Source organism: Microcebus murinus, chromosome 7 (genome assembly GCF_040939455.1).
Source record: "Microcebus murinus isolate Inina chromosome 7, M.murinus_Inina_mat1.0, whole genome shotgun sequence".
In the NCBI taxonomy this organism is placed as follows: Eukaryota; Metazoa; Chordata; class Mammalia; order Primates; family Cheirogaleidae; genus Microcebus; species Microcebus murinus.
This window is the reverse complement of record NC_134110.1, coordinates 100,077,437-100,105,091: the sequence shown is the minus strand read 5'-3', so window position 1 is coordinate 100,105,091 and position 27,655 is coordinate 100,077,437. Positions and strand designations below refer to the sequence as shown.

Here is a 27,655-nt window from a genome sequence, read left to right as displayed (position 1 = left end):
GAAAGGTGCCTATGTGGGTCCTCCAGCCGTGGGCACAAGCTTGGGTCAGAGGTGAGCTTTAAAGGACTCTAAGCCATCTTGCATTCCATGGCATTGCTTTTGCAAAAAGCATTAAAGACAGTATGGCCAGTGCATGGGTGAATTTTTTTTATCATAATAGGCTAGCACTGGATGTTACTGTTCTTAAATTGCTCACTGATGAGATATAAACTGGTATCTAAGGTTGTTTTCATTGGTAATATGAAATCTTACCAACCAATCTTCAAAACCTAGCAGTGCCTGGCACACTTATTTAATAAATGATTATATTAGGGAGAAGACATACATTTCTTGTGTTTGCATACTATTTGCATTTCCTCATGTAAATGTACATTTAGGTACTTTTGCCCTATTTATTTACTAGAAAAACTGTAAAGAAAATGAATTTGAATGAAGGGAACATGTCTTGGGACAGAGTTAGTTCTCCTTCCACATGCTGTGGTGCAAGTTGAGAAGGGACGTCCTACGCCCAACCCCAGGACGGGCTGTGTCAGAGCCTGAGCTTTCATTGGCTCTGGTGCCTGGAGCTCCCAGGGAGTCTGGGAGGCCTGAGATAATTCAGGCAAATTCATCCAAGATTCATAGCCCGTCCAGGCCCAGACAATCACAGTAGTGCCCCCTTATCCAGCTTGGAGGGATACTTTCCAAGGCTCCCAGTGGGTGCCTGAAACCGTGGGTAGCACTGAACTCTATATACTCTCTTTTTTCCTATGCATACCTACAATGATAAAGTTTAATTTATAAATTAGGCACAGAAAGAGATTGACAATAACTAATAATAAGGCCGGGCGCGGTGGCTCACACCTGTAATCCTAGCACTCTGGGAGGCCGAGGCGGGTGGATTGCTCAAGGTGAGGAGTTCAAAACCAGCCTGAGCAAGAGCGAGACCCCGTCTCTACTATAAATAGAAACAAATTAATTGGCCAACTAATATATATAGAAAAAATTAGCCGGGCATGGTGGCGCATGCCTGTAGTCCCAGCTACTCGGGAGGCTGAGGCAGGAGGATTGCTTGAGCCCAGGAGTTTGAGGTTACTGTGAGCTAGGCTGACGCCACGGCACTCACTCTAGCCTGGGCAACGAAGTGAGACTCTGTCTCAAAAAAAAAAAAAAAAAAAAACTAATAATAAAATGGAACAATTATAGCAATATATTGTAATAATAAAGTGATGGGAATGTGGTCTCTGTCTTTCTCTCAAAATCTCTTACTGTACCACAGATAGCTGAAACTATGGAAAGTGAAACCGGGCCTGAGGGGGGACTGCTGTACAACAAAACCTTTAGCATATACATGTACTATTTTACATCATAGTTATATGATTCTTAACTATTTGAAAGATTAAAAAATCATGAATTTATCTCAGCTGGGACAGTTAAAGTGGAATAAATTTGGCATTGTCACAACTCTTAGTTGAAATACTGTGCAGCAGTCTCCAACCGTTTTGGCAACTGGAACCGGCTTATGGAAGACAAATTTTCCACGCACGGGGGTGGGGGAGAGGAATGGTTTGGGGACGATTCAAGTGCATTACAGTTAGTATATTTGCAGTCACTCCCCAGAGCTGGCATCACCTCCTCAGCTCCACCTGGGAACATCGGGCATTACATTCGCATAAGGAGCCCGGGGCGTAGCTCCCTCGCCTGCGCATGCGCAGTTTGCAGTAGGAGTTGGGGGGGCTGGGGGGAGCTCAGGCCCCTCGCTCACCCCTTGCTGTTGCCCCAGTTCCTAACGGGCCATGGATCAGATCCGCAGCCTGGGGCCTGGGGGCCGCAGCTGTAAGAGACTGAGCTCCACACTCCTGGCCATAAGGAGGACTTCCAGTATTTCATCCTCTATGCTGTAAAATCTGGTCATTTCACTTTCTGGTTAAAAGTCCTGTGGCTCTCCATCGCTTAAAGAGGAAATCCAAATTCCTAAGCAGTTTGGCTTTAATTATAAGGTACCATAAGCCTCGAAATGCAGCATACTGTTCTTTTTGTTCTCCAGAAATCCAGATCTGCACTATCTAAATGGAATTCATTAGCAACAAGTGGCTGGTGAATATTCGAAATGTAGCTGATACAAATTGATATGCGCTTGTAAGTTTAAAATACACCCTGGGTCTTGGAGACTTAGTAAGAAAAAAAATAAAATCTCTCATTAATACTTGTTCATATTATCACATGTTGAAATAATATTTTCAATGAAGTTATAAATCTGTTAAAATTAATTTCACCTGCTTAACTTTTTAAACGTGGCTCTTAGAAAATTTAATTACATTTGTGGTTCACATTATATTCCTTTCAGACAGTGCTGATCTAGATAATTTCCATTAATATTCTTTAGTATTGCCACTAGGTACCTCACTTAATTACAGAATGCCATCCCATGCAAAGTGAGAATTAACCCACTTTCTCTTGCTAAAAAGATAGGTTTGTTCTACCAGGTCTCAAGGAGCCGCTGGTGGGTTGGGAACAGCAGGGCATTGCACCTGGGGTTGCGACAACTTGCCTCTGTCCTGGGGCTCTGCCTCCTACACCCTCCAATCTGCCGCTCCATGTGCACCCATCGCTGTGCGGGGCTCCTCTCTTGCCGCCCTGCTTCTGGTCTGGCCCGTCCTTTGTGTCAGAGAGACCTGCACAAAGGGGCTCTTACCCTGAGTCTGCGGACCACTGAGAGGGTCATGGGCAGAATTTAGGTGGTCTGTGAATGCCGATGAAAACATTAAACAAAAAAGAAGCTTCTGGCCGGGCGCAGTGGCTCACGCCTGTAATCCTAGCACTCTGGGAGGCCGAGGCGGGCGGATCGTTTGAGTTCAGGAGTTCGAAACCAACCTGAGCAAGGGCGAGACCCCGTCTCTACTATAAAGAGAAAGAAATTAATTGGCCAACTAATATATATACAAAAAATTAGCTGGGCGTGGTGGGGCATGCCTGTAGTCCCAGCTACTGGGGAGGCTGAGGCAGGAGGATCGCTTGAGCCCAGGAGTGTGAGGTTGCTGTGAGCTAGGCTGACGCCACGGCACTCACTCTAGCCTGGGCAACAAAGTGAGACTCTGTCTCAAAAAAAAAAAAAAAAAAAAAGAAGCTTCTAATAGTACCTGTGCTTTGCCACTGAAATTTAGATATTTTCATGTAATAGTCCAGCTGTTGCAATTTTCCTGAAATACCATTTACATGTATCACCACTTTGAAACTGTAGTAGCTAGTAGATCCTCCAGTGGATTTTATTTAATGTGTTAATGAAAAAGCATGTTTACTATACCACAAATTTTTTCTTGACATTTTAATAGCTACTTTGATATAGCGGGATTACTTTGTAATCCTAGGCTTTTATTCTGTGCATTTAAAAGCATTTTCCTGACAAGGGACCCTTGGACCTCACCAAGCCCTCGAGCCCTCAAAGCCGAAAGGCTGCCCTGTGCTCAGGACACAGGAGGCCGGCAGCGCTGCCCTCCTCCAGCGACTTCCCCGCTAGGTCGGCGTGTACTGACGCCTAAATCATAAGTGGCCTTCTTTGGCCTTTGAGCCTTCTAAATGCTGTTTCCATTCCTAGAATGTCGTGTCCCAATTTGTTAACCTGGAAAATTCCTACTCTGCGTGTCCCCTCCTGTGGTGACTTGTCACACTGTTCTGGGGGCAGCCTTCTCATGTTCCCAGTCCCGCACCACACTTCCTGGCTCCTCTAGGGACCAGCGTGGGTCTTTACCATCTTTGTCGCCCACCACCCATTCCACTGTCCCCAAAGTGTGGTAGATAGCATTCTTTTAGGTAGTAAATGGATGAACATTTTTCATATTGATATACGAATATTAAAAGGGATAGTGACTTTTCGTTTATGACAATAGTATTTGGAATTCTTTTACAAATCAATTTTAAGTTTTAAAACATTAGCTGAGTTAAAAACATTGTTAATAACAGTAAATATTGACATAGACTTGAAAACATTATGATGGTAGCAGATAATTGCTGGAGATATTTGCCATATTATTTTTCCACCTTTAAAAAGTCACAAATTATTCTAAAATAAAAAGTTAGGGCCAGGCGCGGTGGCTCACACTTGTAATCCTAGCACTTTGGGAGGCCGAGGCAGGTGGACTGCTCAAGGTCAGGACTTTGAAACCAGCCTGAGCAAGAGTGAGACCTCGTCTCTACTATAAATAGAAAGAAATTAATTGGCCAACTAATATATATAGAAAAAATCAGCTGGGCATGGTGGCACATGCCTGTAGTCCCAGCTACTCAGGAGGCTGAGGCAGGAGGATTGCTTGAGCCCAGGAGTTTGAGGTTGCTGTGAGTGAGGCTGATGCCACGGCACTCACTCTAGCCTGGACAACAAAGTGAGACTGTCTCAAAAATAAAATAAAATAAATAAAAAGTTAGGCCGTGCACAGTGGCTTGCACTTGTAATCCCAACATTTTGAGAGGCTGATGTGGAAGGATTTCTTGAGGCCAGAAGTTCAAAACCAGCTTGGGCAACAATAGTGAGACCCTGTCTCTAAAAAAAAAAAAATTAGTGGGGCATGGTAGCACATGACTGTAGTCCCAGCTACTAGGGAGGCTGAGACGGAAGGATCACTTGAGCCCAGGAGTTCATGGCTGCAGTGAACTATAATTGCACCATTGTACTCCAGCCCTCCTGGGCGAAAGACTGAGAGCATAACTGTAAAAACAAAACAACAACAATAAAAAAACGAGCAAATATGGGATAATGTACTAACTTTATGTTAATAAGTAAAAATATAAATGAAATGGATATTTTCCAAGGAATTATAAATTGTTGGGCCGGGCGCGGTGGGTCACACCTGTAATCCTAGCACTCTGGGAGGCCGAAGCGGGCAGATTGCTCAAGGTCAGGAGTTCGAAACCAGCCTGAGCAAGAGCGAGACCCTGTCTCTACTATAAATAGAAAGAAATTAATTCGCCAACTACTATATATAGAAAAAATTAGCCGGGCATGGTGGTGCATGCCTGTAGTCCCAGCTACTTGGGAGGCTGAGGCAGTAGGATTGCTTGAGCCCAGGAGATTGAGGTTGCTGTGAGCTAGGCTGACACCACGGCACTCACTCTAGCCTGGGCAACAGAGTGAGACTCTGTCTCAAAAAAAAAAAAAAAAAAAAAAATTGTTAAAAAAACCCCACAAAGTTATTTAAAAATCTGAATAAAAAGATCTTTAAAAAATGATACAATCAAAACATCTTGTTTAAAAAGGTACCAGGCCCACATTTCCTGGAGTTCTCCCAAGGGCTCAATGGACAGATATTGGCAATATTATTTAGATCACAGAAAAACACGGGAGACTTTCTGAAGCACTCTGCCAGAGCAGTCTGATACCAAAACCAGGCAAGGTGCACAAACATAAACAAAACAAAACAATTTAATTTATCAAGTGAAATCCAGCAGTGAACCAAAATAATAAATTACAATACATTATAGGAACACAGATATGGTTAAGTTATTTGAAAATTTTAAAGTAATTTAGACTTTCTTATGTTAAAAAAAACTGTAGGGAAGACAGTATCTTAGTTTTAATGCAAGCTACAATAATATTTAATAGAAATGCTTCTAACCTTTCATTGCAAAATAAAAGCAAGGAACAAGTGCCATTATCACAACTTTCTTGGCAGTCCTAACCAGTGCAATAGGAAAAGAATAAAAATTAAGAGGCACAGATATTGGCAAAGAGAAAAGCTCCTGTGTGGATGTCATGACTGTTATTTAGAAAATCATGTTATTTAGAAAATCAAAGTGAATCAATTAAAACTATTAGAATAACTATTAAAAGAATTCAGTAAGAAGACTGGCTATAAGACAAAGAAATCATAAGCATTCTTATACAGACAATATACCTATTAGAAAATGCAATGGAAAAGATCGTGTTCAAAATCAAGCAAAAATTGCAAAATACCAAGCAATAAACTTGGCAAAAAAATGTAAGATTTATACAAATGAAACGATATAGATTTGCTGAAATACAAAAAGAATCAGAATAACAAGAGGACATACCAAATCCTTGGAGGGGAAGACATCACTTTTCCCTAAAGTGAAAATTAAAAATCCCAGAGGATTTTTAATATAGAACTTGATAAATTCAGATTTGTCTAAAAAAATTAAAAATGCTCAGAAAGTGTCAGAAAATTTTGAGAATGGGGAAATTTGCAACTGTCAACACACATAATGAAAACTACAGTAATCAAAAACATACGACACAGAAACAGACAAGAGGATCGAAGGAACAAAACAAATTCCAGATATATACACTTACATATGCACATATACAGACATATGCACACAGGTTAGATTTCCAATTAGTGGAGAAAGGTGAGTTCATTTAATAAAAAATAATGTCGCAATTAACTGTTCATTTGGCAAAAAAACGAATGCCTAACATTTATCTGAATAATATATGCAAAATTGTTCATACCTAACAATCAGGACATGCAAATTAAGATAACTTTGTTGATCTGGCCGGGCGCAGTGGCTCACGCCTGTAATCCTAGCACTCTGGGAGGCTGGGGTGGGAGGATCGCTCAAGGTCAGGAGTTCGAAACCAGCCTGAGCAAGAGCAAGACCCCATCTTTACTAAAAAAATAGAAAGAAATTAATTGGCCAACTAAAAATATATAGAAAAAAATTAGCCAGGCATGGCGGTACATGCCTGCAGTCCCAGCTACTCTGGAGGCTGAGGCAGGAGGATCACTTGAGCCCAGGAATTTGAGGTTACTGTGAGCTAGGCTGACGCCACAGCACTCATTCTAGATGGAAAACAAAGTGAGATTCTGTCTCCAAAAAAAAAAAAAAAAAATGGTTAACAATGAGAAGTGAATATATACGTTGCTTTTAAGGGTGTGAGGAAAATTGACCCTTTTCATGCAGGTGGTGGGAATATATGTCTTTGGAGCCAGCTTGACATGATATACCAAATAAGCATGACCTTTGACATAAAAAACTCACTTCTGGGAATCTATTCTACTTAGAAATATACCCTGCAGTACTATCTGCAACTGCAAGAACTGTTACATAATTGAGTAATGGTTACAGCAATTCTCACCGATTTGTACTGTTTGTTAAAAACGGTAGCAGATGTGTTCATATAGAAAAACTTGCAAGACATTAAATGAAAAATAAAATCAAACTCCGGAATAATGTAATCCCATCCCATCCCATCCCACTGTGTGCACACACGTTTTTATGGCATAGGGAAATGTCATAAAGCTGCGCTTCCGAGCTCTATCCCGCCACCGGCCCCTGCCCCCTGCCTCCTGTCTGTGGAAAAATTAACAATTTGTCAACTATGAAACTTAGGAAAATGGGGAGGCAGAGGAGGACACAAGAGGTGAGCCACTGAAACTCAGGAACCCGAGGGCTGCTCAGGTGAGCGGCCAGTGTAATTAGGGTGTCTACAGCCGCTCGACACGTCCTGAGCTGCGACCCACCCTTGGAAAAATTCTCTTACATGAAATGGGTTCCTGGTGCCAAAAGGGTTGGGGATCACTGTCTTAAAGGACACCTGCCACTGTGTCAGTCGTGGGGAGGGGAATGTAAATGTGGCAGGTGGGGAGGAGAGAAATGGCAAGGGTGAAGTTCACTTTTTGAATTGCTCACTTTGTATTTAAATTGTTAAAAGTACATATTTATTTTTATTAAAAATTAGCTCCAAAGTTTTGTCATTTAACAAGAAAAAAGACTGGTTTGGACTAAAATTGGGGCTACTAGTGTCTTCACTTCTGTTTTGTCCTAAACATTGCCAAGAGCTTCATTTTTTTATCCATATTCAGCTTCTTCGTAAGACTTTATTTGAACAAGAGTCGCACGATACACTAGAACACATCTTAAGTCCTTTTGAGCACTAACAACCTATACAAGAGTCTATAAATTAGTTATATCCCTGTATAACCAGTGGGCAGGAATATTTTAGTCTTGGCGAGGCTTCCTTCCTGTTGTACTCATAAACGGTCATGCAAATTCAGGAAGACAAATTAGTTTCAATATTAATAATATACAAGTAAGAAAATGTATTGTGGAAAGAAGTATAGGCATGAAACATTAAGTGACAAAAAGCTAAAAAATACTTGGTGATTTTGGAAATTTGCTTTCACCCCCCCCCCCCCCCCGCCACCTGCTAAGTCATACTCTAGTTCTCGGGGCTGTGTATAGAACTGTTTATGACCATTGCTGGCTGGATTTCAAAAATGTTGACGTGTTCATGATATATACGCTGATGATACATAAAGTCTAAAAATGAAGAATATTTGGATAGATTTTGATCTCACCAAGTAATCTTATCCATAATGACCAGTCCAATTGCTACTGTACTGCAGAGCAATCATGCATAAACTGTAGTTTCAAGAGACTAAAGTTAGCACACTCCAACAAAGTTGTTTTTTTATATAGTAGTTATTTTTACTGTTTAATATTCCAGTACTTCTTGGAAAGTCCCTCAAGTTTTTTTTTTAGACAGAGTCTCACTCAGTCACCCCAGGGGGTTGAAGTGCAGTGGTGTGATCATAGTTCACAACAATTTCAAATTCCTTGGCTCAAACCATCCTTCTGCCTCAGCTTCCCCAGTAGCTGGGACTATAGGCTCAAGCTACAACACGCAGTTAATTTTTCTCTTTTTAGTAGAGATAGGGTCTCACTCTTGCTCAGGCTGGTCTTGAACTCCTCAGCTCAAGTGATCCTCCTGCCTTGGCCTCCCAAAGGATTACAGGAGTGAGCCACCTTGCCCGGCCCCTCAAGTTTATTTCAATTTCCCCAGCTCTATCTCACTCCAAATTGTCTTTTGTATAATGTTTAACGTGCTTACATTATTAAAAGATAAAGGTCTCAAGTCCAACCTGCAATGGCAAGAGTTGTATGTCACTGTCTTTTTATCTACTTGTAAAAATGACTGAACACACTTTCTAGATGAATAATTAAACAACACATATTCCTTTTCCTTTCACTGCCATTTTAATAGAAAAGGATTATCTCCTTTATTACAAAATACATTTCATGTTGATTTTGCAATGGAAAATTTAAAAACACTATCTTTATAAAAAGCGTGTCAAAAATCAAATTCCAGATGAAGCAAAGACATGAAAACAGGACAGTTCTAGTAAGAAGTCTGAATAAAAGTATTTTTTGGGGGAAAAGGAAAAGGAAAGATATCTCAAAATGACATAAACCCAGAAGCAACAAAGATAAAAGACTAATAAGTCTGACTGCATAAAATTAAAAACTTTCATATGGCAAAAACAGAAACACCCCAATAAATCTAAAGGCTAACAACAAACTGGAAAAACATATCTGTAAGACCTACTAAAGACAAAGGGCTCTTTAATTTACAAAGAACTCATATATATAAGAAAAAGATAATTCATAATAAAAATTTAAAAATTGGGAGAAAACTAAAGAAGATAAAATGTATGAAAATATGCCAAATATCATTCATAATTAAGGAAATGCATACCAACAATAAGATACCATTTTCCTTACCCATGAGATAGCAACAATCAAAATGCTTGACGCCCCAAGCTGGGAAGGGTGGAAGAAAATATGCCGTCTAATCACCGTGGATGCGAACACAATTACCTCCAACTGTATTGAGGCAATTTGACCACACCCATCAAAATTAAAATGTACAAACTCCAGCAATCTGACAGGTAGAAATTTACCCTATGGGTATACTTGTTCAACAACATAGATTATACTTAAGGACAGTGCAGAATAGTAGGTAACTGTAAAAAACTGAAAACAGCCTAAGTGTCTATCAACAGAGAACTGTTTAATTATGGCGCATCCAGAAAAAGAAATGCAATACAGCCATTAAAAAAATGAGGTAGATCTACATGTATGTACTGATATGGAAAGGTCTTCCATGTATACTAGTAAAAAAAATACATACTTTTATAAAAAGATACAAAGTTAAAAAAAAGAGAAGAAGGTATCCAACAGTGCATTAATGAGGGGAAAAAAGTGCATTAGGGTATATTGCAATTCTTTGCTTTTCCACAGGAATTATAAAAACTATTAACTGTGATTACCTTTAGATAAACGAATAAAGGGTAGGGAAGGGGGTGGGAGACTTTTCATTTTGTACCATTCTGTACTGTTCACATTTCTAGCCCTAAACATGTAACATTATTTATTTTGGTAGGGATTAAATGGGTGGATAGAATATAACTAATTCATTGTTTTCTTTGTATCTATTTTAAAAAAACACAATTTTCTTTTTTGCACACATATACATGCATACAAAGATGGTAAACCAAAACATACAAAATTAAAAAAATACACAGACATACATAAAAATACACACACTGAAATTAAGCACAGGGGCAAGCCTCCCCTTTCCATATCAGACACTTACTATCCTAATGTACAATATACATAGTTAACATTACCCAAAGATCTCAAAGCCCTTCATTAACATTCATTCAACTCCTGGAAGTTTCTATTTCATATGGTGATATAAGACTATGCATACAAAGTGTCAGTGAGTCCAGGAAGACATTCCAAGTGTCTTATCTGAATAATGTTCTGACCACTACTTGATCTGCTTGTCTCAGCACTGCCTCAGTTAGGTTTCAGAGGCTGGTCTTCGAATCAGGTCACCAAAATAAGCAGTGATTGTCTTCAATTTGTTGTTAAGAAAGTTCTGTTCTATTTCCACTTGCCCTCCAGGCCCAGCTAAGGATGCCACCTAAAAAGATGGACAGAAGAAAAAGCCACACATACATAAGCATGATTTCAAAACAATTCTTTCATTCATATTACTCTATCAAATAATACAAAGACTCTAGCTTTTTATTAAGTCCTTTGAAAAACAAGGCATCTCAAATGTTCACTGTTACTTCCCAGGTAAGTAAGAATGCAATCTTTGGTGGCAGGAATACTTGCTGTTTCGGACTCTTTAGATATTATGGCTAAGCCCATGGTGCACTGCTGTTGTATAGGACTTGATCTCTCAGAGAAAATGAACAAATCCTCCCCAAATATCAGGTTTATTTATTAACATAGACATTTAAAGCCTTTCCTGAAAGCTTTTGTCTATTTTGCCTTATTGCCTGTCCCTCACCCTCTCATTCATTCGACAGTACCTACTGAGTCCCTGCTGCAAGGCACTAGGAGCACCACAGAGCAGACAGCTCCGATCCAGGCTGTGATCCCCTTTCTCGTGACTCTATTTCTACTAATGACTTTCCTTCTCCAATTGGTCTCTTTTGCTGTCCCCACAACTTGGACCACCTCCTCTACCCATTGCTATGTTGTGTATTTGAAATCCTTTCCACAAAAGTTGTGGTAAAATATTTTGCTCTTTTTGGGTCTATTAGAATATAGTGACCAACCTCTTTTATTCGGAAGCTGAAAGCACTATCCCTGCACACCTCTACAGTGAATATCAAAAGGATGCCAATCAAATGAACAGACAACAGGGGCAGGCAGCTGCTCAAGATTCTTTTGCTCTGTGACAGTAATGCTTGTGCTCACCTTTGTCACACTGCAAATTAGCAATGTTTTACCCTAAGTTCTTGTACAGGTAAGGTTTTATTTTAGTTCATTTTTTTCCCTTCATTCAATCTCTTAGAGATGCATTAACTACCAAATGTATTACCTTCTAACACATGATGACTTCACCAGAGATGAGTTTATCAGGGCAGCAGTAAGAAAGATTAAGAGAAAGGGGAATATGGTGGAGATCCCAGGCAATCAGAAAACAGAAGACACTGAGTGACAGAGAAAGGGACACCTCAAGTATGAGGTACAAACAACAGGAGACATGTATCTTCTGTAACTGTAATCAGCAAAATTGCAGTTGTGTATTTTGTAAAGAGAGTTGCTCAATCAGTCTGGTTTGGTTTCAAGGGCTGAGACAATCTCATCTCAGTAGTGTTCTACATACTACACCAGTGTCTGGTATCTGGTAGAAGGGAAGCTTTATTGTGCATTACCGACGAATAAGTATTTTAAAGTATTTCAACTTCCTTTTAGAACAAAAAGTCACAGAACAAAAACGGGGAAGGAACAACAGGTACATTATTAAAAGAAAAAAAAAGGAGGTGTTCTACCAAGGCAGTGATAACATCACCAATCCCTGCCCTCATTCCTAAAGGGACATAAAAGAGCTGGGTATGTTTTTATCAATAGGAATAGATAAAATAAAAGTCAAATACAATATCCCTTATGTGATTAAAAAACACACACATTCCACTATTTGTTCATAAGGATTAAAGTTAAACTAGAAATTTAAAAATAACCCAAGTAGTCTCATAGTAGCAATTATTAGGAATAATTGCTTTATATTCTATTTTGGTATCTTTATATCAGTCTGATTTTTTAACAAGGAAAGGCAAAATGAGGAATTTGGTCTTTAGCCAATTAAAGCCATTTTGACTAGCATATCTAAAATACTACTTTTTCACAATTTTTTTTCTGTGAGTTAAAATCTAACTGAAGTATAGCATTTCTCATGCTCCTTTTAACAAGCAATTTATTTAAAGAACATAAGATTAGCAAGCTGAAGTTTTTTTTGAGAGGTGGGGTTGTGGGACGAGAGAGGAAGAGAAAAGAATAGAGGAAAAAACAGGTTGGGTTTAGAGAACCAATGCAGAGCTGAACTAGCAAAACATCTGCTAGGATACGTCTAGCAGAAGAAAAAAGGAGCAAAGTCAGAAGCAAATTTCAACCCCAGTTCTACCAATAATTTGCCATATCAATTTAGAAAGTCATTAAAATAGGCTTTGGCCTTGTAGATCTGAAAAGTAGGAGCACTGTCTATCTCAGATTCTAAAAAGGGTATTTTGAGAAAAATGAAAAACAATTTCTGAAATTTACTTGAAAAAATTAAAGGTGCAATAAAAATAGATGGTTATCATTTCTTACATAAGCCATAAAAAGAATTACATAAAAACCAACTTCTAAGAAGATAGGGTAGTTTCTTTTCCTTCTCTCTATACGTTTTAGAGGGTTGTCTGGATGTGGGTGTTTTGGGTAAGAAAATGGAGTGAAGATGGGAATTTTCTCAGAAATCAGAAGAGTTCTAAAAGAGTTCATGAATTACTTAACGATTTACTGAGAGCCTACAGGCTTCTATTCTAGGCAGTGGAGAGTAGCAAAAAACAAACAAACAAAAGTCTCTGCCTTCATGAATTTTACATTCTAGCTAGGAGAGTCAGATGATAAACAAAACAAGTATTGTTTCTGATACTGGAAAAAGGGTGAATCTATGTGACAAAATATTATTAATAAGAAATGGTGATTAGAAAGAAAATCTTAAAAACTTAAGATGTTACTTTCAACTGTTCTGATTAAAAATAGTTTCTAATCTTAGCCTTTTTGTACTTTTTCCACATTTTCACAACTATATAGATTTTTTTTTTTTTTTTTTGAGACAGAGTCTCACTTTGTTGCCCAGGCAAGAGTGAGTGCCGTGGCGTCAGCCTAGCTCACAGCAACCTCAAACTCCTGGGCTTGAGTGATCCTTCTGCCTCAGCCTCCCGGGTAGCTGGGACTACAGGCATGCGCCACCATGCCCGGCTAATTTTTTATATATATATCAGTTGGCCAATTAATTTCTTTCTGTTTATAGTAGAGACGGGGTCTCGCTCTTGCTCAGGCTGGTTTTGAACTCCTGGCCTTGAGCAATCCGCCCGCCTCGGCCTCCCAAGAGCTAGGATTACAGGCGTGAGCCACAGCGCCCGGCCAACTATATAGATTTTAAAGGTTAGAATTTCAGAGTTGGAAAGATTGTAAATATATGTAGTTCAATCGAATAAATAATACTTTGCTTCAAGCAAACAGTGCCATCAATGCCTGCTGCCCTTATTTTTCACTAGCAGGTTTAACTGACAAATGTTATTTGGTTCCTTCCTCTTTCTTAAAGTTTAATAAATTGATGGGGGGTAGAGGAAAAGAGAAAGAATGGCAGGTAGAAATAAATAAGAAAATGAATTTAAAGTAAAAAGGTACTAAATGAGAGAAAATAACTTTCAAATGGGATCCTATTGGAAGAATACATAATACTAATGACAGAAACATTTTGTCACAAGAAAGATGCAGAAAAATTAGAGCACTGCAAAAAAGAAAAAAGTCCCATTACATTAGAGAAGAGATTATATCTGCAATATGTAAAAACTTGGTTAGAAGCCAATTATAGTAGGTCAAAATGAACTGTATCTTATGGGACCCACAGATTTGTCAAACACAATGCCAGGAGCAGCAAGCATCTGAAATACTGGCAGTAATTAGAAACCTAACATGAAACAGGTCAGGTTAAGTTCCTTACCTACTAGTTCTTTTTGATCCCATTTTTGTTTATTATATCCAACTAATAACTACACAAAAATAAAAGTAAGTTGGATAAAAACATTTCTAATGAATAGTTCTCTGGGAGGTAAAACCAAAAGATATTTTTTTATCTATCAGTGGAAAACCAGGCCTCATTCAAACTTACAGATATTCATTAAATTACTTCAATTTGTATGCATATAGTTCACAGAAATGAGATTTCTATGCTTAATAAATCTTAAAGCCACCATCATCAACATGAGTACATTGGTGACAGGTCAAAAAAATTCTCCCAGGTATCAAAAGTTAACTCATCATGTCCCATTTATTTATTTTTGTTGCTGCTTTGATTGCCTTTGGGGATTTCTTCATAAACTCTTTGCCTAGGCCGATGTCTAGGAGAGTGTTTCCAACATTTTCCTCTAGAATTCTAATGGTTTCATACCTGAGATTTAAGTCTGTTATCCAGCGTGAGTTGATTTTTGTGAGAGGTGAAAGGTGTGGGTCCTGTTTTAACCTTCTACAAGTGGCTATCCAGTTTTCCCAGCACCATTTATTGAAGAGGGATTCTTTTCCCCAGCGTATGTTTTTGTCTGCTTTGTCAAAGATGAGATGGCTATATGAGGATGGTTTTATATCAGGATTCTCACATCTGTTCCACTGGTCAATAATCCTATTTTTGTGCCAATACCAGATTGTTTTAATTACTACAGCTTTGTAGTATAGTTTGATATCTGGCATATTAATGCCTCCCAATTTGTTTTTGTTGCCTAGAATTGCTCTTGATATTCGGGGTCTTCTTTGGTTCCATACAAAGCGTAAAATTATTTTTTCTATATCTGTGAAGAATGCTGATGGGATTTTAATAGGTATTGCATTGAATCTGTAGATCAGTTTGGGTAGTATAGACCTCTGTGGAAAGCAATATGGAGATACCTTAAAGCGATACAAGTGAATATACCATTTGATCCAGCAATCCCATTGCTGGGCATCTACCCAAATGATCCAGTGACACTCTTCAAAAAAGACACCTGCACTCGAATGTTTATAGCAGCACAATTCATAATCGCAAGGCTATGGAAACAGCCCAAGTGCCCATCAATCCAAGAATGGATTAATAAAATGTGGTATATGTATACCATGGAGTACTATTCAGCTCTAAGAAACAACGGTGATATAGCACATCTTATATTTTCATGGTTAGAGCTGGAACCCATACTACTAAGTGAAGTATCCCAAGAATGGAAAAACAAGCACCAGATATATTCTCCAGCAAACTGGTATTAACTGAGTAGCATCTAAGTGGACACACAGGTGCTACAGTAATAGGGTATTGGGGAGGTGGGAGGGGGGAGGGGGGCGGGTATATACATACATAATGAGTGAGATGTGCACCATCTGGGGGATGGTCATGATGGAGACTCAGACTTTTGGGGGGAGGGGGGGAAATGGGCATTTATTGAAACCTTAAAATCTGTACCCCCATAATATGCCAAAAAAAAAAAAAAAAAAAAAAAAGTTAACTCATACTGGTCTCCTAAGAGGAAGCTACCAATAACCAATTCTCTCAGCTTTATCCCTTCCCAGTTCTCAGAACTGGATTCTGGAAACATGAAGACTGTTCTTCAATTCAGCAAGTTACATAAAGCATAACAGAAGAGAGGGTCAGGTAAAGTGGCAACTCACACGGGACCAGTAGGTCACACTACGAGTGGCACACAAAAGCCGGTATCCCTCTATTATCTATCTCCATCATTTACTGATAAAATTTACTCACAGTAGTGAAGGGAACATAAGCTTATGTTCAGAAGTACCTCAGCAAAATTGCATTTGTGTTTTCCCAACATGACTAGGGGGGCAGTCAGTTCCACAGCCCCTCTGGAGAATGATAAGGTATGCGGCTGCAGAACAAACAATTCCACTCTAGCTGTCTAGCAGCAAACTTCCCAAGAGAAAAACTAGCTAATAAATATCAGGAACTGATGATCATATGTTCATCCTGAATTGTAATGCATGATTAAGCAGTGATTTCAGTAAGAACAGAGTTGGTCTAGAAACCTGGGTTCTAGTTACTAGAAGACATAAAAATATCCCTGGCAGGTAAAGCTCAGCAACAAATACCTTCCATTTGGTGAAAATTTTTAGCTCTCTGTTGTCTTTATCATTGGACAGGAATGGAGCAGAACTGATTCAGTGGAAATTCTTTTATAATTCCCTTTGCTTCTCCTGTTACCTCCAACTCTATTCACTGCTCCCAATCTCATGGTGACTTAATAGTATGATAAGTGATGAATCTGTTTTTAGCAATGAACATCGTGTCAGTGGGAGGAATATACTTTTTTTTTTCTTGAGACAGAGTCTCACTCTGTTGCCAGGACTAGAGTGCCATGGCGTCAGCCTAGCTCACAGCAACCTCAAACACCTGGGCTCAAGCAATCCTTCTGCCTCAGCCTCCTGAGTAGCTGGGACTACAGGCATGCGCCACCATGCCTGGCTAATTTTTGCTATATATTTTCAGCTGGCCAATTAATTTCTTTCTATTTTTTCAGTAGAGAAGGAATCTTGCTCTTGCTCAGGCTGGTTTCGAACTCCTGACCTTGAGCAATCCTCCTGCCTCAGCCTCCCAGAGTGCTAGGATTACAGGCATGAGCCACCGCAACTGGCCATGCATGTACTTTTGAGTGCTCTGACTTGTAAAGGCTGGCTATTTTCAGGTAAGCAATTTTAGAGTCTGCTATTTCTACATGTACTAGAAGCCCTATGTAGTTCTTAGCCCTCTTTGTATTCTCTCATGCTTCTGGTTCCTAAACCTGGACTAAGGTCTTCCACCTGTTGGAATAATTTTATAATACTTACATGGATATAGTTAGATCAGATTTCCACTATAACAATTTAATTGAAAACAATTTGACATAACTTTTAAAAATAAATTCTAATATTTAGAAACCATTAAGGCCCCAATTTCTCATTTATTAAATAAACAGACACTAGAATCACTTAGAACTAGTATTTGCAATGTAATCAATGGTAAATTTATATTGTATTCAGCCAAAACCACTAAAAATGTTAAGAACTGAATGAATTTAGTTATATTTAAAATATTTTTCACATAATGGTATTACCTAATAGTTATTCATATTTATAGTTTCAGTTATTTAAATGCTTGCAACTCTAGTCTTTTGTAAGTCTTTTAGAAATGTTACCCATAAATAAGTCCTTCATTCCCATCTACCAATCTACCTAGCTACTTCCCAACCAAATAAACTATTAGAAGGGTGATGACTGCTACAATTAGGAACGTTTCCCTTCCTAGACATCATGAAATGAAATATAAAAAGAAAATGAGAGCCTCAAGAACTCTGCCAAGTAGAAAAAGACAGATCTCATGATTAAATCTAACATCAATTTCTATACTTAAGTTATAACCTAAACAATCATTTGGTTTCACCTAAGTATTAAGTTAATTTGTAAATACTTTCCCCTTTCTGAGGAAATAAAATAGAATTTGGCCTGTTAGCATATGTGTCTGGGGAAGCCATTGAAGGGTGAAGTATGTCTGCTAGACAAGGGACAGGATTAAATGCTCCAGTTGCTTTTTAACACAATTCTTAGGGATGTTGCTCAATGTTGCTCTACACTCTGTACTAGTATGACTATATTATAGAGACAATGATTTAAATTAATTTGACCTGAAAAATACAAATGCTATCACTTTTCTGAAGCTAGACATTTTTTTATGTCTAGTTATGAAATAGATATAAAGGATAAGGAGTTGCCCTATCAAACGGACCATGAGGTACTCCGCCTATCATTTCTGTGCCTGGTTAAGAGATAAGACTCCCCCATACACACAGGGATTTCACACAGTGGTGGCGTTTGATAATCGTGGTGTGCAGCTTCCTCTGGGAGACACTAACTGTTCTAGTCTGCTCAAATACGTCTACCCATGTTGAATAAGTTTACTACTTCAAAGAGAAGCTTTTTGTGTCTGCAAGGCATGATAGATCCAAAGCTAGTATTGGCTAGAATTCTATTGCTATCAAAAGGAAAAAAATAAAATGGAGAAAAACGGTGGCTCACACCTGTAATCCTAGCACTCTGGGAGGCCGAGGCAGGTGGATTGCTCGAGGTTAGGAGTTCGAAACCAGCCTGAGCAAAAGCGAGACCCCGTCTCTACTAAAAATAGAAAGAAATTAATTGGCCAACTAATATATATGTCTTTAGTTCCAGCTACCTGGGAGGCTGAGGCAGGAGGATTGCTTGAGCCCAGGGGTTTGAGGTTACTGTGAGCTAGGCTGATGCCACAGCACTCTCTGTAGCTTGGGCAACAAAGCAAGACTCTGCCTCAAAAAATAAAATAAAATAAAATAAAATAAATGAAGAAAAACAAAGTAAGATATAGGCGTCAAGTAGATAAAATACATTTATCTTGGGCTCTCTGAACAAGATTTAAGATTAGCCCCGGGGTTTCAACTGTCATCTCAGAGAATGAGAAACACTTTACCCCCAAAGAGCATCTCACAAAAAGATTTTCCTAAATTATTCAGTTCTTGGATTTGATAGTGAGAGTTTGGATAGTAAGGAATACATGTCCTGGAATAACCTTCAAGCAGAAAAAGGGAATAGGAGATCAAGGTAATAGAGGACATAGAAAAATATTTCACTGGCTACAGAAAATAATTAGCGTCCTCTCCTACAGAAAGATTTTAACATAAGTTATATTTGTATTGAGTCCATACTGTTTAGGATAATATAAATATCATCCAGAGTACAATCTCCCTGGATGAGAAATTAACTGTCCTTTACAGACATTTATATGGCAAAAATGCAGCCTAAGTTTCAAAGAGCAGACTCATACACTTTGGGAACTGAACTCATTTGTAAATTCAGGTTGTTGTGACATTCTAAATGTTCCTCAACAACAACAAAAAAAACTCAGCTTATTATGATAGCTTTGTGATTCTCTCAATGTTGTACTACTGTCTCCTCTCATAAAAAAAATTCTACATACAGGCTGGGTGCAGTGGCTCACGCCTATAATCCTAACACTCTGGGAGGCCAAGGCAGGAGGATAGCTCAAGGTCAGGAGTTCGAAACCAGCCTGAGCAAGAGCGAGATCCCGTCTCTACTAAAAACAGAAAGAAATTAATTAGACAACTAAAAATATATAGAAAAAATTAGCTGGCATGGTGGCATATGCCTTTAGTCCCAGCTACTAGGGAGGCTGAGGCAGGAGGATTGCTTGAGCCCAAGAGTTTGAGGTTGCTATGAGCTAGGCTGACACCACGGCACTCTAGTCCAGGCAACAGAGCAAACAAAACAAAACAAAAAAACAAAAAAAATCCTACATACAGATAAATTTTCATCTAAAAAAAGAAAAAGTTCTGGGAGGCCGAGGCAGGTGGATTGCTCAAGGTCAGGAGTTTGAAACCAGCCTGAGCAAGAGCGAGAACCCGTCTCTACTATAAATAGAAAGAAATTAGTTGGCCAACTAATACATATAGAAAAAATTAGCTGCGCATGTTGGTGCATGCCTGTAGTCCCAGTGACTCAGAAGGCTGAGGCAGTAGGACTGCTTGAGCCCAGGAGTTTGAAGTTGCTGTGAACCAGGCTGACGCCACGGCACTCACTCTAGCCTGGGCAACAAAGTGAGACTCTGTCTCAAAACAAAACAAAACAAAACAAAAAAAACAAAAAAAAGAAAAAGTTGATTACCTATTATAATTTGATCTAAATTTAATACCAAACAAAATAATATACTTGAAAGCTCATTAGCTTCCTTTCAGGCTTTCATTATTTGTTAATGTTATTACTCCCTTTAGAGGCAGAAAATACAAATGATCTACCAACCCTAATTCTGGCAGGTTTTTTGAAGTTAACTTCTTCTTTGTGAAATTGTTAATTTAACTAGAAAAAAATTTAATCAGCGTAACTTTTATGCTAAATAGTGAATTTCCTATTTTTATTCAAGCACCCAAATGAGCCTATTTATATTTAATAAGGATCCCGATACATCCTGGTAAAGATCATATATAATCTCTTATGAGATTAGCTATCGAGCATAATATTCATATGAGAAAAATAAGAATTATGGAGTCAGTGAGCTCAACCTCATCTGGCAGTCTAGAAAGCAGCTGAGTCATATGAATAGCAGATTTACATTTAACAGTGTATTATGAAAAACTCATGAAGCAAAGGGATAGTGACTTTTTCTTCTATTAATAGTTGGTACAATACATACTATTTTGGGAGGCCTAAATGTTCAGACACAATGGATCATAAATAGATGACAAACAGCAAGATCTAATTCCATCACCTTCTAATTCAGAGTAAGAGCTCAGGCTTCTTCATTTCATTTATTCTTTTAACCCAAAGAATTTCAACTCTGGAGCACATTATAATCACTCAGGAAGCTTTAACAATTATCCTTGGGCTTTATCCCAGAAAATAAACCAGACAGAATCTTTCCCAGTGGACCAGTGTATCAGTAGTTTCACACACCTACTCAGCTATAACTATAAAACTCTAAGATATGACACTGAAAGCACAGGTAACGCCAAGAAAAAAATAGATAAATTGGACTTCATAATAGAACCTGAGTTGGAAGACTAAATCAAAGTAATCTAGAAGAAAAAGGAAACAACAAAACATAGATATAGAAAACTATCATTCTTATAATAGATGTGGAGGGGGGGAGATGGTGAGGAGAACACAGTTGAACAAATAATGGAGATAAATTCTCCTGAATAAAAAAAGATGAAAAATCTCAGAATAATAGGGCTGGTTCTCAGAGTATGAAACAAGAGAGAAAGGAAAAACCCACAATCAGCAACATTATAGTGAAATTCAGATTGTGAAACATGAAAGATTTTTAATAGAGTACGTGGCACAAAGCAGATACATAGTAAGTTTTTATAGAAAAATCAACCAAAGTATGAAATAAAGATATATATCATCAAACCTTTATGAGGCAGTTATTATATCAGATCCAATTCTACTAGGCAATCCCCCCCCTCCCCAAAAAAAACAGTGATTAAAGGTTTATGGTAAGAACTGAAAAAGAATATTTGAACGTAGTCAAGTGTTCTATTCTCCAAGACTATAGCTAAAATTAGTTCCTGGCCAAATTGGGGTATTATTTGTCTTTGTATTTCTGTATTTAGGCTACTATTTTCAGGAATACCTAAGACCTCTATCTTCTAGGTAGGTTAAAGTAAGGCAGATCTTGGCTAGTTTAGCTATGAGTATTTGAAGTATAACACATTAAATTGTTCTTTCAATACATCTTAGTCAAAGCCTAGAGTGCTCTATTTGTGTCTATTCCTTTCAATACATCTTAGTCAAAGCCTAGAGTGCTCTATTTGTGTCTATGCACGCCAGGAGCTGCAGAGATGAAGAGGATGTAATACACATGGACCTAACTGTCAGGCACTTCCAGTTTTCTAATAATAATCACAAGCCAGGAATTCTCATAAATACATTCTCTGGCAAGGAAATGTCCTGGATCTGTTTCTGCCCATTCTTTGTAGCAACTAAGACAGAGGCTCACAGAAGTTACTCAATAATGGCTTACCTGGTCAACATCAGCATTTCTTGGAAGAAAATAAACAATATTATTAGTGATCTTCTGGGAAAGTCTGAAAATTTCAAAGGTGGAGAGTAGTTAAGGAAAAGTAACAAAAATAGCAGCTAATTTCTGATCCAAAAGAGATATTCTTTACTTATCTTAACCCAAATGTATTTCGGTATATAACAAAAAGGCACAAATTAAAATTTCCCAAGGAAACCCAACCAAGAATTACAAGATTTTGTAATTCAGCAATAATTTTCCCCAATAGATCAAAGATTAGAGTTTAAACCTATTTATTCAATTATCTTAGTGGCAAGCAGCCAAGAGCCAGAAATATACACTTTTTCTTTCTGCCATTTCTAAATTATTGAGAAAACAGAGTAGGAAACAGGAAAGCACAACACCACTTCTTTCCAATAAAGAACAAAGACAAGTAACTCTGGCTACTGTAGTCTACATTCTAAATTTTAATTAGCAATTTAGAAACATGTTTCCTCTTAAGAGTCAAATGGGTGATTCTACTGGGGAGTGGCAGGTGAAGAAAGGAACAAATAATACATGTTATTCTTTATGAAATAAGGGGTTGTTTCAGTATCTTGGAAGAGTCACAGGATAAATCTGAAGATATATAGAAAATTAACCTGAGTCAGTATAAGTCGAAGAAAAGTTATGAGATGGTCACCCACACACTTGACCCTAGGGATATAACTTTTGTGGACATTCCCAGTTTTCAGATAATAATTCCAAATAATTTATGCATTTTAGTTGTTTTATAATGGTAAAACTGGATAGTAAACACAAGGGAAATACAACCTCACATTGGCCATTACTTTTGGAGATCAGCTACCACATAATTTTTACAAACCTGTTTTTTATATGTCAAATAAACTAGAATCTATCAAATGCTATTAGCTAATCTAACTCCCCTCTTCACTAATTTTTCTCTCTCATACACACACACACCCCTTCCTCTCCACACCACTTTTTAAGAAAACTCTTAGGACTTCCAAAGGATATCCATCAGGAGACATCATCGTCCTAATGTCGAAGGTCTCTGCAGTGGCATAGTCTGGCCCTCCCCAAGGTGGGCTGAGGAACACAACATCAGCCTTCAAACAAGAAGCCAGTAGCAGGAAATCTCCACAGATGAACTCTATCTTATCTGCTACACCATAAACTTCTGCATTATTACGAGCAAGATCAATCTTAACAGGATCAATATCAATGGCAATCACTAAAAATGGGAAAAGAAAATAAGTCAATTCATATTGTTACTTATATAGAATAGTTTGTCTTCCCAACAGTCTACTATCTTCTGTATAAAAATCTTTTTCAAAGACTAAGAGAGAATTGGCCACATATATCAGAGATAAAGACCTTAATTAAAATTTTTTATTTAAATTAGAAAGATTCACTTCTATTATACCAAGAAAATGTGACTGAAGGACCTGGCTTTCAAAGTTGTCTCACTCAGACATCTTTACCCAAGCAAGTGGCAATAGCTGCCAAAAAACAGCTACTGAGGGCCAAATACGCGGCACAGTCTGAGCAGCAAACACCTGAAAAGGTCTCCAACTACATGTAAAGCCTATAATGCTAGGTTTTAAAAAAGACAAATTTCCTCAAACTGTGGCAATGCCCAAATGAAGACAAATTTGACAACTTCTACAGAAAACCAAAATAAAACACATTTTTTATAAACCTAGATAGCCAAGTTATGAAGAAAAAATGTAAAAATAGCTGCTGCTGATATTTAATGAGACATTTGTAAGGGAACAGACAATATTATGTTTTTGCCAAATGGACTTTCATTTAATTTATTGAAATTTCATAATTACCAATGCAAACAAACTAATTTTAGCTCACTGATGTCTTGCAGTAAATTACTCAATTACTCTTATGTGTACATGTGTGTTAATGGCAATATTCTATATTTGAAAGAGCTAAGTGGAATCTTGATGCATAAGCATAGTTGTCATGGAAATGTAGTTGTTTTTCAGAAAATGCTAGTTTCCAAACTTGTTAACACTTTTCAGAAATAATGCATCCAATCACTTGACCAATGAATACAAGCACCAATTGTAACATTGCAAAATCATGCATGCATGATGATGTTTTCTTGTTCTAAATGAACTAACATTCACATTTATGAGAAAAAATCCTTTTTAGCTACTTAATCTGCTACATTTATAGTTCACAGACAGATGGAAAGCTATGCTGACAATACCAAAACTTCAAAAGAAAAAATTACTTTCAACATCAAATCTACTCATCTCTATTTCTTTTGGAGGCAGACTTTGTTTTTAGGCCTAATAGGATGTAAGCACTCAGTCTATCACATAAATGAAATGCTGACAAATGTCTGATACTATACAGAACTATGCTGTCTTATAATTGTAGCTGCTAGCCACATGTGGCTATTACGATTAAATTGACTAAATAATACTGGCTGGGCATGGTGGCTCACACCTATAATCCTAGCACTCTTGGAGGCCGAGTTGGGTAGATTGTTTGAGCTCAGGAGTTCGAGACCAGCCTGAACAAGAGTGAGATGACGTTTCTACTAAATATAGGAAGAAGTTAGCTGGTATATATAGAAAACATTAGCCAGGCATGATGGTGCATGCCTGTAGTCCCAGCTACTTGGGAGGCTGAGGCAGGAGGATTGCTTGAGCCCACCAGTTTGAGGTTGCTGTGAGCCAGGCTCATGCCACGACACTATAGCTTAGGCAACGGAGTGAAACTCTGTCTCAAAAAAAAAAAAAAAAAAGAAATAATATTAAAAATTTAGATCCTCATGTCTATTACCACATTATTTTGACTTTTTAATAGCCACATGTAGCTACTGACTACCACAGGACACTGGACTACATAGAAAGGGGAAAAATATCTTTAACAGAAGCAATATGCAAAACTGCAGATTCCCTAATCATTCAGTTGACTATACGACATAGACAGCAACTATCTGAATGGAAACAAATCTGGCACAAAGGGATAATGTCAATTTTACAGAATGCCATTTTTGTGTGTGTGTATATATGTATATGTACACATACGATTCAAGCATAATTGATTATATACATATGTGTGTATATAAGCACACACACACACATACATTATGGTAGGAAATTTAAAACAGCCAAGTATAATTGATTATGTGTGTCTATGTAAATATGTATGCACAAACATACCAAATTAATTATATTTTCATTGTTTTGAATTCCCTGTCAACTGACCCATGGTGGGGGAATACCAAGAGGAGTATAAAAAACTAACATTCATTGGGCACCTGTGAGTTACCACTTGTGGTTTGGGTAGCAGGTTATGGGACACCATTGTCCTGAACATGTTGAAGGGTTCCTTAGCTTCCAGTCTCGCATGTCGCCAGGACAGAAGTCTGGTCATTATAGCACTGGGAAGGTAGTGTTTGCTGTATGCCTCCTTTTTCCTCCCAGGGGCTGGCAATCTATAAGGGTAAGTGATTAAAAGACACTATGGGCATGGGTGCAGTGGCTCGCACCTGTAATCCGAGCACTCTGGGAGGCTGAGGCGGGAGGATTACTTGAGCTCAGGAGTTTGAGATCAGCCTGAGCAAGAGTGAGACTCTATCTCTACTAAAAATAGAAACAAACAAAAAAAATTAGCTGGGTGTTGTGGCTTGCGCCTATAGTCTCAAGAGGCTGAGGCAGGAGGATTGCTTGAGCCCACAGCACTTACTCTAGCCTGGGCAACAAAGTGAGACTCTGTCTCAAAAAAAAGACACTACGGGGCTATGATGGGAGTAGGTCTGTGAGAAAAGGAAGAAGTGGTTGCCCTTTAGCTTGGGACCCACATTAGACATTTTCCTTTACCAAATGTGTACTAAGCTATAGAAAGCCTTGGCAAAAGATCTGTACTTACAGAAATATACAAATCTACAATATGGTCTGTTTGCATAATATTTTGAGAAAAATTTCAGATCTATTTGCTAGTTTATCAGGGGCAGATATTTTATTATTTTTTAAAGTTTTATTTATTTATTTTTATCAGGGGAAATTGTGGAATTGTGACAGTCCCCCCACTACCACAAATTATGCAGTCGAGTTTCCCACACGTGGGGAAATCACAGGGGTCAACATATCTGGAGTGCAATGGATAAGCCTCGCTCTGGGAAGACTACCGTCATGGTCATGGTATCTCCCCCACCAGCTAAGTATCAGAAGGCAGATATTTCAATTGTTGTGTTATGATACAATGCCAAAATGAATTTAACAACTTCTGAGGAAAAATCATTTTTAGGCAAAAACATTGATTTGAACTCATAGGAATGGCTTATCTGGCAAAGTGAGAAAAGGACTTTGAGAGTAAATAGTGAACTCAGGAAAACAAAGTAATTACTATTTCTGTAAATATGAAAATAGCTTTTACCTAGGCTGATAGGAGACCATGCAATGTTAGCAAATGTCATACCTTGGAATGCAGATTAACTGAATAGGGGCCACAGCTCAGCACTGGTCTTAAAATCAATGCTATCATAACGTGGTATCATTTTTAGAATAATTATTTGATAAAGTCAACTTCTCTGACTAGATTAAGCAGGGCCTAGGTTTGTTTTTTCTACAGCATGGTATTATTAATGCCTAACACAGTGCCTGGAAGTACATAGTAGGTGCTCACTAAAATTTGTTTTATAATCAAGATATAATCTACATATAGTGAAACACACACAGTCTTACAAATTTTGACAAATGTGTACACCCATGCAACCAACACCCTAATAAAGATCTATAGCAGCACTGTCCCACTGAAATACAATGTGAGCCATGTAGGTACTTAAAATTTTTCTAGTAGCCTTATTAAAAAAGTGAAAAGAAATAGGTGAAATTAACTTTAATAATATATTTACTTAACCCAATATGTCTAAAATATTATGATGTCAATATGTAATCGATATAAAATTTATGAATGCAATATTTGACATACTTTTCCTCATCCTAAGTCTTTGAAAACTAGGGTATATTTTATGCTTATGACACATTTCACTTCAGACTAGCCATATTCAAGTGTTGCAAAGTGTTGGACAACACAGAACCAGAGCATTTTCATCTCAGAAAATCCCCTCATTTTGTATGCCCCCTTTGAGTCAATTCTCTTTGTCCCCAGACACAACCACTGTTTTCATTACTTATCATCATAGGTTAGATTTACCTGTTCTAGAACTTCAGATAGAGGAACTCTAATAGTAAAGAAAAAAATCAATGTTAAATTTCACCTCATCATTTTCTAGCTCCCATATTATGCTTTCCAGAATCACATTATGCTTTCTGAGTTAATGTTAAGAATTTCATATAGTGAGACTCAGTTGAAATCTATTGAAATGAAAACTATCATTGATATGTATATGAGGATATTGAAAAAAAATGCATCTTCAAAGTATGCCTTCACAATCAATGTCTTTAAAATATCACATTACATTATAGTTTAAAGATAATTTAGAAGCCAGTATGGTGGCTCCTGCCTGTAATCCCAGCACTTCGGGAGGCCAAGGCAGGAGGATCGCTTGAGGCCAGGAGTTCAAGACCAGCCTGGGCAATAATAGTGGGATCTGGTCTCTCCAAAACAGAAAAATTAGCTGGGCATAGTGGCTACATGGCAGGCTGAGGCAGGAGGATCACTTGAGCCTGGAAGTTTGAGGTTGCAGTGAGCTATGACATCACTGCATTCTAGCCTGGGTGACAGAGAGAGACCTTGTCTCAAAAAAGGTTTAGAAAGGACAGGGATATCAGAGTCAGTATGGGCTGAACATTCAATTTCTTAAAA

General features: G+C 38.0%; 1 protein-coding gene and 1 non-coding gene across 2 annotated transcripts in view; both read right to left on the bottom strand.

Moving 5' to 3' along the window:
- Positions 1-9,765: 9,765 nt before the first annotated feature.
- TGS1 (trimethylguanosine synthase 1) overlaps positions 9,766-27,655 on the bottom strand; it is a 41,366-nt gene continuing 23,476 nt past the window's right edge. Inside the window, exons 11-13 of the mRNA XM_012774077.3 lie at positions 22,874-23,090; positions 21,860-21,938; positions 9,766-10,702 (exon numbers count right to left, since the gene is read on the bottom strand). Of these exons, the coding sequence (XP_012629531.2) occupies positions 10,580-10,702; positions 21,860-21,938; positions 22,874-23,090 (419 nt within the window). The 3' untranslated portion in view covers positions 9,766-10,579. The remainder of the gene's footprint in view (positions 10,703-21,859; positions 21,939-22,873; positions 23,091-27,655) is intronic.
- On the bottom strand, positions 25,883-26,052 carry LOC142871979 (U1 spliceosomal RNA). The gene has a single exon (XR_012920241.1). It is a non-coding gene; the product is annotated as a U1 spliceosomal RNA (small nuclear RNA).